Source organism: Cajanus cajan, chromosome 7, assembly GCF_000230855.2.
Source record: "Cajanus cajan strain Asha chromosome 7, NIPB_CcT2T_4, whole genome shotgun sequence".
In the NCBI taxonomy this organism is placed as follows: Eukaryota; Viridiplantae; Streptophyta; class Magnoliopsida; order Fabales; family Fabaceae; genus Cajanus; species Cajanus cajan.
Window position 1 is genome coordinate 39,366,449 of NC_138523.1, and position 18,867 is coordinate 39,385,315.

The 18,867-nt window shown below is 30.8% G+C and overlaps 1 protein-coding gene across 2 annotated transcripts; it reads left to right on the forward strand.

Annotated features, from left to right (window-relative positions):
* The first annotated feature begins 13,377 nt into the window (after positions 1-13,377).
* On the forward strand, positions 13,378-15,163 carry LOC109790695 (protein LIGHT-DEPENDENT SHORT HYPOCOTYLS 4). Of its 2 annotated transcripts, none has more exons than XM_020349918.3 (3): positions 13,378-13,989; positions 14,330-14,694; positions 14,816-15,163. In XM_020349918.3, exons 1-3 carry the CDS (start codon positions 13,739-13,741, stop codon positions 14,824-14,826), a joined length of 627 nt encoding a protein of 208 aa, XP_020205507.1. In that variant the 5' UTR covers positions 13,378-13,738; the 3' UTR covers positions 14,827-15,163. The 2 variants fall into 2 exon arrangements, with proteins under 2 accessions (XP_020205507.1, XP_020205491.1); XM_020349902.3 differs by having other exon boundaries at positions 13,382-13,989; positions 14,330-14,736.
* The last annotated feature ends 3,704 nt before the right edge of the window (positions 15,164-18,867 follow it).

Sequence of the window (18,867 nt, forward strand, 5' to 3'; positions counted from 1 at the left end):
CATCAAAATGCTCATTAGTGTCAGGTAACACCAAAACTGGAGAAGTAGTCAACAGTCTCTTTAACTCCTGAAAACTCTGCTCACAAGCATCCGTCCAAACAAAAGGCTGATCCTTTCGGGTCAATTGAGTCAAAGACATTACTATTCGAGAAAAACCCTCAATGAATCTCCGATAGTAACCTGCCAACCCAACAAAACTCCTAATCTCCGTAGCAGTCCTCGGACGCTCCCACTGAATCACAGCCTCCACCTTGGTTGGATCTACTACAATCCCCTCTGCCGATATCACATGCCCCAAAAATTTCACCTCGGACAACCAAAACTCACACATGGACAGTTTGGCATACAACTGTCTCTCCCTCAGCACCTCCAAAACCAACTTCAGATGCTCACGGTGATCCTCCAAGGATCTAGAATACACCAAAATATCATCAATAAAGACCACCACAAACCTGTCCAAGAATGACCTGAAAATCCTGTTCATGTAATCCATGAACACTGCTGGAGCATTAGTGACACCAAAAGGCATCACTACATACTCATAGTGACCATACCTAGTCCTGAAAGCAGTCTTTCGTATGTCACTCTCCTTCACCCTGATCTGATGGTATCCGATTCTCAAATCAATCTTTGAAAACATAGAAACTAGAACGACCTGTACCGAAATCGGAACGGCCCGTTCTGTACTGCTTCGTCATGTGCAAAAACCACATGCAGAACGGCCCGTTCTGAAATCAGAGCGGCCCGTTCTGGAACTCATCCAGAGCGGCCCGTTCTGGAACTCATCCAGAACGGCCCGTTCTGGAACTCATCCAGCACGGCCCGTTCTCCATCCAGAACGGCTCGTACTCCCTTCCAGAACGACCCGTTCTCCATCCAGAATGGCCCGTTCTCCAACCAGAACGGCCCGTTCTCCCTCTAGAACGACCCGTTCTCAACTACGATTTATAGGTCAATTTAATAGCTTGCAACGGCCCGTTCCAGATTGGGAACGGCCTGTTCTAGACTACTAAATCACCTATATTGGGCTTTTTGTAAAACATCTTGCTACGTTACACTTATTGGGACACAACCAAACTTTCTTTCTTTTACTTTACATTATTTTTTTTGTTGTTTCTACATAAATTAAGGCTCTAATTCATAACCTTACCTAAGTGAATTGGTTGGTTGCCTAGGCAAGACAATCAAGTCACATTATAGGGCATTCAACTACGATTTGCTTTGTGTAAGAGCTCTCACTTGAAGTTAGAAGAATCATTGAAAAAACATAAACTCTATGGAGTCCTTCATTCATAACAAATATTATTTTTGCTTAAGTGGCACATAAATGTGACATAGGAAATTTTGGTGTCACTCGCTTTAAGTGAGGAAACACCCTCGCTTAATGCAAAAAATTTATAAAACAAAAATCATAAATCCAAAAGCAATTACTATTTTTTTTTGTCTTTATTTTATCTTTGCTTATATTTGTATTACTTTGGGCTTTTGGGCCACTCACTTTTGCTTAAGCAAATAGAGATCCTCACCTTGATCTTCAAACCTTTGTTTCCCCCTTGTCTTATTCTGCTATAGAGAACTAGAAACACTATTTCCCTTCCTCTAAGTTCCTTTATTACTTTATGTCGATCACATTGCTTATTTTTCATAAAGTTCAATACTTTAATGAAGTAATTTTTTATATTTACTCACAAACATCTCAACTAAAGCCTAAACCTCGTCACCAACATCTTCATGTTGATGATCACCTGCAACACAATTTAAACACAAACAAATAACAATCAGGGAGTGAGAAACATCTCACTCAGGTTCAGGTGTAGAAATAAAGGTTAGATAGCACACACACACACAACAAACATATTACAAGTCATAAACACTAATCACATATAAATAATACACATATATAATTAGTATCACATGTATACTCATTTATCATGCAATGATATCATGGACCCGACTCATAAATGCATGTGGCGCCAGTCACGTGTCTCATCACATATCTCATCATTTCATCATTGGTGACCCAAGGTACACCTTGTTAGCCTGTTACATGACCGGTGACCCTAAGTTATACCTTGTTAGCTTGTTACATCACCAGTGACCCTAAGGTACACCTTGTTAGCATGTTACATCACCAGTGACCCTAAGCTACACCTTGTTAGCTTGTTACATCACCAATGACCTTAAGGTACACCTTTTTAGCTTGATACATCACCAGTGTTCCTAAGGTATACCTTGTTAGCTTGTCACATCATCAGTGCCCCTAAGGTACACCTTGTTAGCTCATAAATGCAAATGATGCATGTCATTCAAAACCCTATGCATTCTCATATCACATTATCATGTCTCATCCTCATATAATATTGTCATGTCTCATCCTCATGTCTCGTCACCATGTTACATCATCATATCACATCATCATAGCACATCATCATAGCATATTCACAATTTTCACAGTAGGATATTTCATTCACATCATGTCTCATCATCATGTGTTCATATTTCACATAGTCATTCTTATAATTATTCCTCTTAGTGTTTCGCACAAGAACCCACAAAACATTCTAATTCATATCAAAACTTATCTAATCTCAAAATTGAATACATATTTACACTCTACATCACCATAGGAACGCAACAGAACATTCAGAAAAACAGAAAATATTCATATTTTTCCTGTTTTCTCATAGGGTTTCCCGTAGGAACCCATAGAACATTCTAATTCATATCAAAACATCTTTATTTTTCAAGTTAATCACATACTCATACATCACATCCAACAAGGAACACAACAGAACAATCAGAAGGAAAAATAGAAAACATTCATATTTTGCTCGTTTTCTCATAGGGTTTCCCGTAGGAACCCACAACGCGCTCTAATTCATATAAAAACATATTCATTTTCAAAATTAACCACATACTCATGCATCACATCCAACAAGGAACACAACAAAGTAATCAGAAGGAAAAACATAAATATTCATATTTTGCATGATCCTAGAAGCATTCATCAACCAAGGGATTGGGGCCAATCTGACTACCCAACAATTATTCTCACACGCCGAGCGAGGTTTCTCACTCTCCCCTTACCTGGATGAGCAGAAGACGAATGGTATTGGTGTGATCTAAGATCGTTCCTGAGTACTCTTCCTTAGAGCTCTTTGTTTCTTCTCTTTTTTTTCCTAACCATTCAGAACACAAATGAGGCAGATAGGGTTAACGCTACCGACTCTTTTCTTAAAATTAATCCATTGGGCTGGGTCAACCCAACCCATTTTCCTTCTCTTCTAACCCACTTCTCTTTTTCCTCAAAATAATTAAATAAAATAAATACATGTATTTTATAAAAAAAAAATTTTCAATAATAATAATATATTTCTGACCCAAAATAAATAATATAATTTCAATAACAAAATATCATATAAAATCAACCTTCTCTTAAAACATATAAACATTTATTCAAAAATGCTAATAAAAATGCTTATTTAATACGTACAAAATAATTGTCCAAAACAATAATTATTTAAAACGTACAAAATAATATTCCTCTATAATTATTAAAATAATTATGACCAAATACCATATAATAATAATAATAATAACCTTTTTGAAAATTAGGGTGTTACAATACCCCCCTTTTAAGAAATTCGTCCTCGAATTTTTGAAATGAAGAGGTTCGACTATGACTCCTTCATTAAACTCAAGATTCTTCCTAAACATCCTTGGCAAACCCACAACAAAGTCTTGACACATTATCTCACCTTCAAACAGGGACATCTAAAGGCTACAAAAGTCCTAAAAGGCTTTTGATGTCCTGTCTTAGACTTATACCATACTAAACATGAGTACCAAACTTCCTCTACTCCTCTCTTCACCTTAGGCCACCACGCTTCCGCTGTGCCACTCTGATACATCTTAGTAGCTCCTAAATGAATGCTAAGAGTACTCTCTTGTCCTTTCTCTAAGATCATCTTCCTTAATTCAGGATTACTAGGTACATAAATTCTATCCTTGAACCCCAAAACACCATCAACTTCCACTAGAAAAGGGCTATCAATACCCCTACGACCCTACCAAACCTTTGCACTTGGTTTACTAAGACAAGATCTAACTCCTAGGCTTCTCTAATCTCATCCATAGATCATATTCCTAATTTAACTTCATAGACACACCTCATACAATCAAAAATCATACTTAGATAACTTAGTCTAAAGCTATCTTGGATAAATCCTCACTCTCAATTCCAATTTGATGATAGCACACCTTAAGGTCAACCTTACTGAACACCCGTTAATTGATCCATAAGGTCATCTACCCTCATATCAACATACATGCATATCAAATCATATTAGCATACCTACTTCAAACAATCGATATATATCATTCCTAAGCATGTACGAATCAATCACCATTTACTCCATATAGCATGTACATGAACCAACTTTACCACATAACATCATACAACCTTAAACAACCTCTCAATCCACATGACATCTCAAAATCATGACAAAGTCAATTTTTATCCTTGCATTGCCTAACAATTCAAAAATATCATGACAGCATACATATCCCTTCAAGAACGATCAAAGAAAATGATACCTAGAGAGTTATACTCATCCAAATGATCTCAAACCTATCTCAAAAGAAAGATAAGAGAATAAGCTACAACTCCTATGAAGACATAAGATTCTAAAAAGATCATATTCTTAGCTAAAAATTTCAAAAACCGCAGCAGATATATTCAGCGCTTGCAGCTAGACCTTTGATCACCAAAGTAGCTATAAATGGAGTTCTAGACCTCCGTCTTACCTGATTCCAATTCCATTGGAAAGATAACATCCAAGGCTACAACTTTTGTGAAGATCATAAAATCTAAATCTATCAATACGGTACTCATACCGGCACAATAAAACTGCAGGGAAAATATCCTCTACACCAAACAACAATAGTGTATCAATATATCTAAGGCCACAAAAATACCTCAACCCTTCCAAACTCACACCTCAACTTCATATTCAAGCGTCCCACTAAAATCCTAAACCAAAACAACTCACATATTTAGCACAATAGACTTAGAAAATAAAACTCACATGCTACCTAAACCATAAACGGTTAACATGCCATCACCAACACTCAAGGGAATTACCAACATTTCAATCTCTCATCAAGGATGCCAAAACTCCAATTCTCAGATACAACCTCCTTGGATTCAATCGCTACAACTATAGATTCCAGAAACTCCATTAACTGTAAACTCTCAACAAATCAATGTCTTACCCAAATCTAAGGTCCCAATAGTTTCTAGCTGATTAGCACAATATCCCGTCTACTACTACTCGCACATATGCTTGCAACACAAGCGATACCACCCAACCACTACTTCTTATGTAAGCAAGAAGTATCAAACAATCCAGCACTCATAAGAATGAAGAAGAGTAGTCATAATGATATTAGCTAACACTATCTATCATTCCTCTAATTACACTATAATCTAACGGTATAAAACTCTACAATATTAGCACAAGGAGAACATCATCATCATCATTATTAAAGCAAAGCATCATCAACGTATACAACAAACAAAACACTGTCATAGTACACAACAGAATCATGATAAGTTCATAACTCACGGCCGATTGGATCGACCTGCTCTGATACCACTTAATGTGACACCCTCTACCCCAACATACATATACAATCATTTTTAAAAATTTTTTAATTAAAATCTTTCATAAATAAAACCAAATTCTCAAATATCTTACGTAGAGGATTCACATTCATAAACTCATAAACAATATCTTCAACACAGAAATTACAAAGAAATAAAACTGAGTTTTCAAATAGTTTAATAGAAATAACATCCTAAACTAAGCTTTAGCTATGCCCCGATGTCACATCCTATCAGAGCATCCCAACTGAAGCCTAAACCTTATCACCAACATCCTTATGTTGATGATCACCTGCAACACAATTTAAAAACAGACAAATAACAACAAGGGAGTGAGAAACATCTCACTCAGGTTCAGGTGTAGAAATAAAGGTTAGATAGCACACACACAACAAACATATTACAAGTCATAAACACCAATCACATATAAATAATACACATACATAATCAGTATCACATGTATACTCATTTATCATGCAATGATATCATGGACTCGACTCATAAATGCATGTGGCGCTAGTCACGTGTCTCATCACATATCTCATCATTTCATCATTGGTGACCCAAGGTACACCTTGTTAGCCTGTTACATCACTAGTGACCCTAAGATACACCTTGTTAGCTTGTTACATCACCAGTGACCCTAAGGTACACCTTGTTAGCATGTTACATCACCAGTGACCCTAAGGTACACCTTGTTAGCTTGTTACATCACTAGTGACCCTAAGGTACACCTTGTTAGCTTGTTACATCACTAGTGCCCCTAAGGTATACCTTGTTAGCTTGTCACATCACCACTGCCCCTAAGGTACACCTTGTTAACTCATAAATGCAAATGATGCATGTCATTCAAAACCCTATTCATTCTCATATCACATTATCATGTCTCATCCTCATATAATATCATCATTTCTCATCCTCATGTCTCGTCATCATGTCTCGTCACCATGTCACATCATCATATCACATCATCATAGCACATCATCATAGCATATTCACAATTTTCACAGTAGGATATTTCATTCACATCATGTCTCATCATCATGTGTTCATATTTCACATAGTTATTCTTATAATTATTCCTCTTAGCGTTTCGCACAAGAACCCACAAATCATTCTAATTCATATCAAAACTCATCTAATTTCAAAATTGAATACATATTTACACTCTACATCACCATAGGAACGCAACAGAACATTCAGAAAACAAAACAGAAAACATTCATATTTTTCTTGTTTTCTCATAGGGTTTCCCGTAGGAACCCATAGAGCATTCTAATTCATATCAAAACATCTTTATTTTCAAAGTTAATCACATACTCATACATCACACCCAACAAGGAAGAAAACATAACAATCAGAAGGAAAAACAGAAAACATTCATATTTTGACCGTTTTCTCATACGGTTTCCCGTAGGAACCCACAGAGCACTCTAATTCATATAAAAACAAATTCATTTTCAAAACTAACCACATACTCATGCATCACATCCAACAAGGAACACAACAAAGTAATCAGAAGACAAAACAGAAATATTCATACTTTGCATGTTCCTAGAAGCATGCATCAGGCAAGAGATTGGGGCCAATCCGACTACCCAACAATTATTCTCACACCCCGAGCGAGGTTTCTTACTCTCCCCTTACCTGGATGAGCAGAAGACGAATGGTCTTGGTGTGATCTAAGATCGTTCCTGAGTACTCTTCCTTAGACCGCTACCTGACTCCTTTCTTAAAATTAATCCATTGGGCTGGGTCAACCCAATCCATTTTCCTTCTCTTCTAACCCACTTCTCTTTTTCCTCAAAATAATTAAATAAAATAAATACATGTATATTATAAAATATTTTTGCTCAATAATAATAATATATTTCTGACCCAAAATATAATAATACAATTTCAATAACAAAATATCATATAAAATCAACCTTCTCTTAAAACATATAAACATTTATTCAAAAATGCTAATAAAAATACTTATTTAATACGTACAAAATAATTTTCCAAAACAATAATTATTTAAACTGTACAAAATAATATTCTTCTATAATTATTAAAATAATTATGACCAAATACCATATAATAATAATAATAATAATAATAATAATAATAATAATAATAATAACTTTTTTGAAAATTAGGGTGTTACACTCTTTCTGATGAACTAAAAAATCTCAACCTAACACTTGACCTACCACGGGTTGATGAGTTAGATGAGTTGGCTCTCATATTTTTAAAAATAAAAAATTAATTACATGTTCCTATTTTTTATAAATAAAATAAAGAGTTATAATTTTTTCTATAAAAAAGTCAAATCCATCATTGATTCAAATGTAAATATAAGAAAGAATATATATATATATATATATATATATATATATATATATATATATATATATTAATTATAGTAGGTTAAACGGGTCAATACAACTTACTTAAACTTGAACTAGTTTAACTCACGAGTTAAGTAAGTGAAGTTAAAACTTAACCTAAATCAACTTACATATTTTTTTTTTCTAACTTAGCCCAATCTAGACTTATGCTGAGCCAAGTTTACCTATCAGATATGACTTACTTTAACACCTCTATCTACATCACTCATAGAAAAAAAATGTTCACAAAAAAAAATTAAATACCAAGACTAATCAATTTTTTATGGGATTAAAAATAAAATTCAATAAAGAAAGAAAGTAAGAGAAAATATTTAATTAAAAAAATTATTTTAAGTATTTTCAAACCTTAAATTGTAAACTCTAAATTTTTTTTGAATTACTAAAATACTTTTGATCAAATCAAATGTAATTATGAATGGGAATATCAAACCTTAAATAAGAGTTTATAATTTGATTGTTTAAAATTTGATTTAATTTTATCTATTTAATAAATAAAAAGTTAGATTTAAACATTGAAAAAAAATCTATTTATTTCAAAAGGTTGAGCTTAGATTTATAAAAAAAAATATTAAACTTGAAATGTCAGGCTATTTATTTATATGATATAATAAAAGAATAATATAAATATTATAATATTAAAAATATAATTAAACAAATAAAATTATAATTAAAAAAAATCAAATTGTCAATATTTTAATATTTTTACTACATTTAAATGTTTTATACTTTCTGTTCATAAAAAATCAAGAAATAAAAAATAAAAATAAAACAATTGCATCTTCGTTGCTCTCTTCTTTTATCTTTATGGTTATTTATTTAGAATATTCTAAATGAAAATATTAAGAATATTTATAATTTTTTTTTTGTATAAAATCATATTTCATCACACATGTGCGTGAGTATAAATTAATGTATATGAGTGTGTATGAGTTGTCTATGTTACGTTAATTTTTTTATTTTTATTTTAAATTTTAAATTTTAATAATAATAGAATAAACTATTATTTTATTATTCAAATTATTAAAAAAAATCTGCACATGCATTTAATAATAGATTTGTTGGTTTATTTAAAATTAATTTTATTAACTCATTTGACATTATAAATGTAAAATAAACTTTTAAATATACTAATAGATCATACCAGACTTTTAAAAAGATCAACATAGACTTATAAAAAAGTCTATGATATATAATAGGTCAAACTTATACTTTAATTTTGTGGAACCTGTTTGACCCAACATATTTTTATCCTTAACTATAATGCACAAGGTTCCCACACACATGTCTATACATTAATATAATATTATCTATTTTGAGCTAAGTCCTCAAGAATTTGCTTTCATAGTTATCACCAAAAAGGTCATACTAATAGAGATATTTGTGTGTATAGACTCATGTTCCTCTTTTTTTTTTGTAACCTATTAGACCTTGATTATATCTGAACATTTTATTTTAACTATAAATAGATTTATAAATATATAATTATAAAAAATGTTACATACATGAATATACAAAAAATGTTATTATAAATATAATATATGTAGGTATCTATTTAACATATACATAAATTTAATATTGATTTTGAATGATATTTAACAACATACATTAAATATGTCATCATAATCTATATTTATACATTTTAACAATATACTAATATATATTTTATTCATAATATAAATAAAAATAATTTTTAATAATAAAATTGTGTTAGAATGTCATGATAATTTTTTATAATACATCAAATAAATTATAAATTAATCAAAATAATTAACTAAGTATATGTATCTATCAAATAAACAATGACCGACAAAAACTAGTTAAATGATGACAGTAAAATTTCACTACGTGTGGGCTAGAATTTTCAAAGAGTTACTGAACAATAAACACGTATGCATGAGTTGTTTTGATGGAATTGATTATCTTTTTAGTGATGTGAAAGGCATTTCATGCATTGTCAAGTGTGCTTGAAAGTAACATTTGCTTTGAAATTTAAGACATTTAAAAAATTTCATTCTTAGATCAACTAGTTAGCTAGAATGGTCCACTCATTAAAATTTTTAATTTCTGGTGTGTTCATTTCTCCCTTAAGTGCTCGAAAATATTTATATTCAAGGCACTTTATATGAGGTGTCTCCACATATATAATTTTGAAATAATGTCTCTTACTTGTTTTCTAATTTTACGGATAAGAATATATGTCTATAAAATAATGTTGGTACTGTTATGACTGAAACTAATTAGGGAAAGAGTAACGAGTATAACACTTTATAAATTGGAATTTATTGTAGTTTATGCATAAAAAATGTTAAAAGGCAAAAACAGTCAAAGAGTATAGTGGAAAATTTTCATCGACAGCCAAGCAAGAATTAAAAAATAATCAGAGACAAAAATTTCCCTATCGAGGATGGAATCATTCAATTGCCCCCACATAAATGTACCTTGTAGGAAAATTAAAATCGTTGTCAAGTAACCAGATTTGTCTGTGATTTCTCTTTTTCTGCTTTTTCTTTTAGGTGAACTACATTAATGTTTTAATACGGTGGTGACATGAAACTTGTACCTGTAAGATGTACATGTGTATGAATATTAAAGTCACGTTTTCTTTAATTATCAAAATAAAGTGTCAAATTTCTCCGTTGAACCAAAGTTTCAATTAATTGCCAAGCTACAACCAAATTAGGAAGGAGAACATTTATAAAGAAAAAAATATTTTATGCTTGAAGTATCTCTAACTGAGAATCATAAACTAATACTTTGAATACAAACATTTTGTTTAAGGAATTGATCTCTTAAAAAATTTGAAAATGCAAAAAGTAAGAAATAATTAACCGATAAATGGCCATTGAAGGGTCAAAATGATCAAGTGGCGTGTAGCTGCTTGACAGTTGACACGGCCAACTTTTTATTTTTTAATTTTTGCAAAAATAATACTTCCACAACCAAAAATATGCACATAAAAATTAAAATAAAAATGAAAAGGGGTAGGAGAGAAAGAAATAGAAGATAAAGTGAGTGACATGATAGAGATAAAAGAAAAAGTGTTATATAAGTTGTAATATATATATATATATATATATATATATATATATATATATATAATTTTATTAAATATTAATTTGATGTTTCTTATTGCTTTTAAGTTTAATAAACCAATATGATTTTGAGTTTGTTTTAAGTTTTTAAATTAGATCTTTAAATTAAAAAAATATATATATAACTAAATTCTTAATTTTTTTTAATAATTTTTGCAATTGAGTTATTGAATTTTAGTAAAATTGTCATAATTTTTTTTTTGACATTTTCAAACCATTATAAACTAACTTTAGGGACCTAGTTATAAAACTTGTGTAAGATTTTGGGCTAGTTACAATTTTTTTAGGTTAAAGGCCTAACTACATAAAAAAAAGTTTAGGAATTTACTGATATGTTAATTAACTGTTTGTTATTTAGTTGAAATGATGGTATTAAATTTATGAACCGAGTGATACATAATTAAAATTTTATATAGGAATTTAAATAATATGAAAACCTATATTGTGATTTTGGGTTTAATTCTTTGTACATACACATCTTTACATTAATATAATATTATTTAGCTATTTTAAGATTAAATTTTTATAAATTTATTTTTTATCATTACTTAAAAGACCTCTTGTCAATAGAGCCATTAATTCATTTATTTATAAGTTTATGTTTCTCCTCTTTTTTTTAACGATGCAAAACTTTGATTATAGTTGAAGTTTTTTTTATTGAATTTAATTAGTGTACAAACATTTTGATTTATGTTTCCATTAGGAACTTCTGTATCCATAATACAAATTATGCATAATTATAAAATATAAGGTTTTAGGAAATCTTTTAGATAGAATAAAAGTTTTAGAAAAAAAAAACATTAAAACTAGGGAAAATTGTCTAAATCTATGATTTTCGGGAAATGTAACATTTTACTAAGATACAATACCATAATACTAAGGAATTAACATTTAAAACTTTAAATAGAGTCAGGTATGCGTATATATAATTTAACTTCTATGAGTATTTACTAAACATGCACATATTTGATTTCAACTTTTTAAAAGGGAAAAAAGCTTAAATAAGACAATATCAATGAATGGAATTTTTTAATAAAATTACGGGGTACGTTGTTAATCATGACATAGAGTTATTTATAATTAGGGAAAAAATTAAGGTCATCTAACCAAATAAGAAATTTTTGTAATGTTACCCTTGACAGAAATTAGTATTTAGTTGTTTAATTTTAAAATATTGCATCAATTATATTCATAAAAAAAATAATAATAAAAGAATAATTAGTAAAACTATCGCATACATATATTATATATTTGTTTATATCTTTTTTTAATTAAGTTGTTTAGAGATTAAAATTTTAATTTTAAATATAAAATAAATTATGTTATGACTATTGAAGCAACCAATTAATGATTAAAAGATAAGTTATGTATCATATATGCCGAGCCCAATATATAAAATTGTACTTACACATGTTATTACTAATTATATATACAGAAGTTTTTGTTTTTACATCATAATTTTTATTTATCAAATTTTCTCTTGGGAAAAAGTATATTCTGAATATCGGTCTCAAATACACTACTGTGCAACTGAAAATTTTCATATAAAGAAGAATCGACTATTTCTTAAGGAAATTTCTTTCACGTACATGAAAATAATTTCATTTTTCTTGTGCAGAATGAGAAAGAGGGAGACACAACAGCATAAGAAATTAAAGTTTCTTGTTCTTTAGGAATGGAAAGGTGAAAAGGGGGAAATTAATAGGGGTATTTCAGTCAATTAGTAAGGAACTGTCATTCAAAGTTCAACGTATAGTGTCGTGGAACAGAATCATGTTATTACCTCAATTTTTACCCTTCAAACTTTTTTCTGTCCTTAACCTATTATTGTACAACTCTCCTATTTTTTTCAAAAGCCCTAACACTCATCCCTTTTCTCTGTATAAAATGCATCTACTACCAACACAAAGAGGAATATTAATGTATGCATTAATATAAGTGATGAAAGTCTGAATTTGTACCACCCTTTTTAGGAAAAACAAAACCAAAATCTTGGCAATCTCTGAATTCAAAAACTGCTAAAAAAACCAACATAATGCCCCCGGGTAGCCTTAGTATTACTCAATATATAAAAAACTGCAACTGCAAATAGTAAAGAGGAACAGTCCAGTCACACTCCCATCAATCTTATCACATCCTAAACATAAAAAAAAAAAAAAAAAAAAAAAAAAATCTTCCTTTGCTTCACCACTTGTAGGTTCATCTCTCTCTCCAAAAAAATTAGAAACCTGTAATATCAATCATGAATCAGAGTTTGTTTTCTTCCTTCTTTCCTTTTCATTTTCTTTCAAGGTAGTTGTATTTCCTTAACACAAACCTCTAAAATGCAAGACATTAAAAAGAATATTTTTTAGAAAACAGCGTTGCTCTTCTACTGTTTCCCAAATTATAAGTATAGTAATCTTTTATCTCAACTAACCTCAATCCATTCATCCCTCACTCTCACTCATTCACTCCCTCCACTCTCTCACTCACTCACTCTGGTCACTGTCGTAGGAACCCTAGAACAATAACCCTGGTTGCAAAGAGACAAAAACAATCTTGGATCTGCAAAGCCAAAGGGTCAAGTTCTTAGCTAGCCTCTCTCCATGGATTCAATTCAAGAATTTATGGAATCATGTCACTCTGACATCACCAACACCGCAACCACCATCACCACCTCCAACAACAGCTTAGTTGGTAGCTCCAATTCCCCTTCTGCTTCTTCCACCACCACTAGCAGCCGCTATGAGAACCAAAAGCGCCGTGACTGGAACACCTTCGGCCAGTACCTCAAGAATCACCGACCCCCTCTCTCCCTCTCCAGGTGCAGCGGTGCACACGTCCTTGAATTTCTCAGGTACAAACATCTCTTACACATAACATGTCATACCGGCCTGTCCTAACCTAACTTAACCTCATGTGATATGGTTGATAGATATTTTTACTTTGATGATTTGATCTTCAGACTTGTGTATATGAAAAAACATTTGTGACATCACTAACAGATAACTTTATTTTATGAATTTAATCTTAAATTTTGTTTGAAGAACTGTAACCTTTAATAAATTTTAGTGTATTGAGATAATTAGGAGGATATGGTTGGTTCAAAATGAAAAAACATACCATGTCATGCACCATTTTTCTTAATCTCTCCCTCTCTATTCTTTTTCTTGTTGAATTGTTATTGTGGTGTGAAGGTACTTGGACCAGTTTGGGAAGACGAAAGTGCACACTCCGATCTGTCCCTTTTATGGGCACCCTAACCCTCCAGCTCCATGTCCATGCCCCCTGAGACAAGCCTGGGGTAGCCTCGATGCCCTCATAGGTCGCCTGAGGGCAGCTTTTGAGGAAAACGGAGGGAAACCAGAAACCAACCCTTTTGGAGCAAGAGCAGTGAGGCTCTACCTTCGTGAGGTTCGTGAACTTCAGTCCAAAGCAAGAGGAATCAGTTATGAGAAGAAGAAACGAAAGCGTCCACCACCACCAACACCACAACAACAACAACAACAACAACACCACCATCAATCATTGCCTCTACCTCACCACCACCTGCCTCCTCCAGGTGCAACTCAATGAAATTCTCATTCCATGGAAAAGTTAACTAGTACTCCACTCATCTCAAAGCTTTTCTTGTCATCACTATTTATGATCTCTATTTTAAGTAGTATGTTTATTTTAATTAGGGTTTTCATGAAAGATTTGTAGTAGAAGTCCATGTAGATCGACACCGCTGCTTGTAGTTTTATCCTGTTTGCTCTGGCAGGAACAAAAAAAGATTAAAGATGAGGGATATATGATGAACCTGCTTTTAAAGAAGACAGTGTGGTACTGAGAGTAGACTGCTAGTGGGGGTACCCAAAAAGTGGTAGTGGGAGTGAATGAATATACAAGGAGGAACCAAATGCAACGCATTATTATTCATATTTTTCTCTCTCTATTTCTGTATGTAATTCTATATATCATCCATATATTCGACTTGCAGATTATGTATACATCTCTTATCTCAATGCTATATCATTCTCAGTTCTCAACTCCTCACCTTTTCGGTTTTCTTCTTACTTTGCTACTTTGACTGGTTCAATTATATGTGTTCTTGGCCGTTCTAGAAATTCAATGCCCCAAGTAAGTTAAATTGTTTGAAGCTATAGAATAGGTAGCGAGTCACTTCCGTACTTCTTCATCACCACAACATTATTTTCTTCTCCTATGTGTCTCATAATGATGCACATTAATGCTTTCCTCTATATATATATATATATTTTTTTTTTTTCTCAGTTCCCTTTTTTTCTTCTATGTTTCCACTTTTTACTGCTTTACTGTGTGAAGAAGAATTAGATAGCCCTTTAGGCTTGATCGATCTATATTATGAGCTGTGTGCTTCAGATATATCACTGACAAGTTTTTTTTGGGATTTTTCGCATCAAGCCTAGCTAACTGCTGACCGTTACCTTGGTCAATTTGATCGATGATATTTGTTTATATATGCAGTAGTGCTGTCATTTCAAGTGAAGGGAAATGTCGAAAAAAAGGAAAATTAATGGCAGACAATGTAATTAATTCCTCTACGACTAAACTCTATTATTATTCCTGACCTATACACATGATCCTATTTAATCTCACCAGTTTACAAAGACTTTCGATTAATCAAAATTTCTTTCATATCATAATATGTCATTAATTAATACCCTTGTTTCCGTTTTAGTTAGGTTATGCCATCCAAATTGAGAACTCAATCTATACCCATCAACAAATGTGAATAACGTTGAATTAATAACAATTAGGCATGCTTAATTAAAATTTAACCTTAGATAGAAGTAACTTAAGGACGGATGCTCTTATTACATCCACGAGTCTTTACTTAGGTTCTTCAAGTTGATTAATTAGGCAAACTTGTCGGTAAGATAACACATAAAGGTCAGTAAGGGAAAAAGTGAGAGGTAGAGAAAAAGTACATTAATCGACAGATCCTAATATATATGTAGGAAATATTCTTAATCTATTCATCGAGCGGAGAAATCTGTCTATCTAATAAAATTATAGTTTGTGTCATTTCTAGTTCCTCCTTTTTCTGATTATTTTGGCATTAAAAAGAATTTTTGGTAATCCCTGTGTTCATGAAGAGGCACCTATTGTACCTCCATTTGGCCAATAGGACACATGATAGATGCTAGAGAGATTTATATTTTTCTTTTATGTGATTCTAGTGGGGTATGCAAGACGCTGTCACTTTGAGACATGGAGGATCTATTCCTTCCTCTAATCATATTTTGGTATATATTATTTCGTTAAGTTTAGACTTTAGGCAGTGTATTTAGTGTTCCTCGCAGAAGGTTCCCCCTAAAATATATATTAAAATAAGGAGTATACGATTAAAGCATTAGCTTTGTTGTGTCATCATTGATTTGTTTATTAAGCGGTAGGTGAATGCTGTTAACATCGTACTATATTTACGAGGGACAACTTCTTTATTGATTTGTTAGTGTTTGATTCTCAAATGATTATTCTAACAATCCTAGCTAGTTTCCACTTTGCATCGCTAGTACCCATTTTCTTTAGTTTTATTATGATCTCGATCGGCTTCTCTTTTCTTGTGAATATATATGTGATTTTGATTAATTAAAGTTGTATCTATGCATGACAATGTCATTGTAATGATTACATACACGAATTAAACACATCGATCTAAATGCATATTTGATATTTCCTTTCAGTTACATACATTTTTTTGGGGTCACTCGTGATGTGCGTGTTTTAATGCATAGTGACTTTATTGATCACAAAAATAGTGCTAGTCAAATAATTTCAACCCATGCCATAACTCAAAGTATAACATGTTACATATTTTAGTTTTATTTATACTCCATAACAATTATATAATTAATTGAACCTTAGCTATTAGCTAGAGATCAACGATGAATGCTAATCAGGAAAGGAAGTACAGGACCTTACACTAAATGTCAGAAAGAGAAGAGCCGAGACTACCATAACATCATTTAGTAATTTGTAATTTATGGAAATTATATTTTATCAATTTAACCATTAAATCAAGAAATTCTAAATACTAAATTATGTTGATTAATACTTTATTCAATTTGATATAACAAATTCTAGTTTTTTTTTTTAAAAGTAGTTAATGTTCCATTAATTTCATAATTTTATTCTAAATGCGGTAGTACATTTTTTTTAATATAAGTAATTGTAAATTATTAGGCTACAACCTTCATGCATATTTATACGAAAATATTCACTTATTTTAGAAATAAGTCTTGAATACTTTTTTCCAATATTTCTTTAAATATAAATTTGACTATTCTATTTATCAAATTTTGATGATTGTACATGTCACATTATTCACTTATTTTAGAGATAAATCTTTATGTATCTTATAATTTTTTTTCTAAAATATAAATTTGACTATACTCCATTTATCAAATTATGTGCATGATATATATTATTTTGATGATCATAAATGTCACGTTTTAAATATATAAACTACACGTCAATAATATGTACTTTCACATAATTGAAATATATTTGTTAAAAATATATTATACATTTAAATATTTTTTTTATAAATATTAAATAATTTTCAAAATATATAAAAATTTGTACATGTTTTACATAATTAAAATTTCTATTTTAATAGATAATTAATAAAATTTAATATTTATAAAAGTTATTAAATAAGAAAAGTTAAACAAATTTATTCAATTCCAAAAATAAAAGTATTCCTTTACCTAAGAAAGTGTATTTTATTATTATTATTATTATTATTTATATTAATAAATAAATTTTCGTGATATTCTCGCCCAGATTTGGATAAAAACTTAAAAATAAAATTTTGTAATGATCTTTAGAGCATCCAATATGAGTTAAACTATAGTGTGTACTACTACTAAAAAAAACTATACCGTGTACGTGTCAGGCACCAATATGATTATTTCAAGTGATGTGTGAATCTAGCATAGCAATTATTTTAAAATAATATTGATATTTATTTACATTTTTTTCCTGTCATAGGTTGTCGTGCATTTATATATGTAGTGCTTTATTTTTTTTAATATTTTTATTATCTTTCACTTTTTATCAACTATTCTAGCAGAATGAGCTACGTGTTAATTGTGAACTAGTCCAATACAAACTACGGATTATAATGAATTGGACTAAAAAAATCTTAGATTTAATTTGATTTTCTAAATTTATACTCAAGTTAGTCTCTTTGCTGATTGTGAGCTTTTCAAGTCAGTATGACATTTTTAACTTGTTTTTAGTTCTTTTTTAAATTTAAGTTAAATAATTATTGTAATAATTATTTTCATTAACATATATTTATTTTAATATAATAAATAAAATATAAATAATCAATTTATTTTACTATTATATTAAAAAAATGAAAAATTTATAATGTGATGATTGTTGTAAATATTATTAATAAAAAAAACTTATATAAATACATGAATTTTATCTATCATTTTAAAAAAAGTGATAGCGAAAAAGTGTGTGTAACGACCCGGCTAGTCACTACACACGGTACAGCACACTAGAAATACCGCACAGAAAAGAACAACTGTATACATATAGAGTCTAGAATATACATATACATGATCCAGTCTGAACAGAGTTAAAGTGTACAAAAATTACAATCAAAAGCTACTATCCCAAGTAGCTCAACAACAAAATAATCACAAAAGAGATTAGCTTCACCGGTCCGCTGAAGACTCACCACTAGACATCC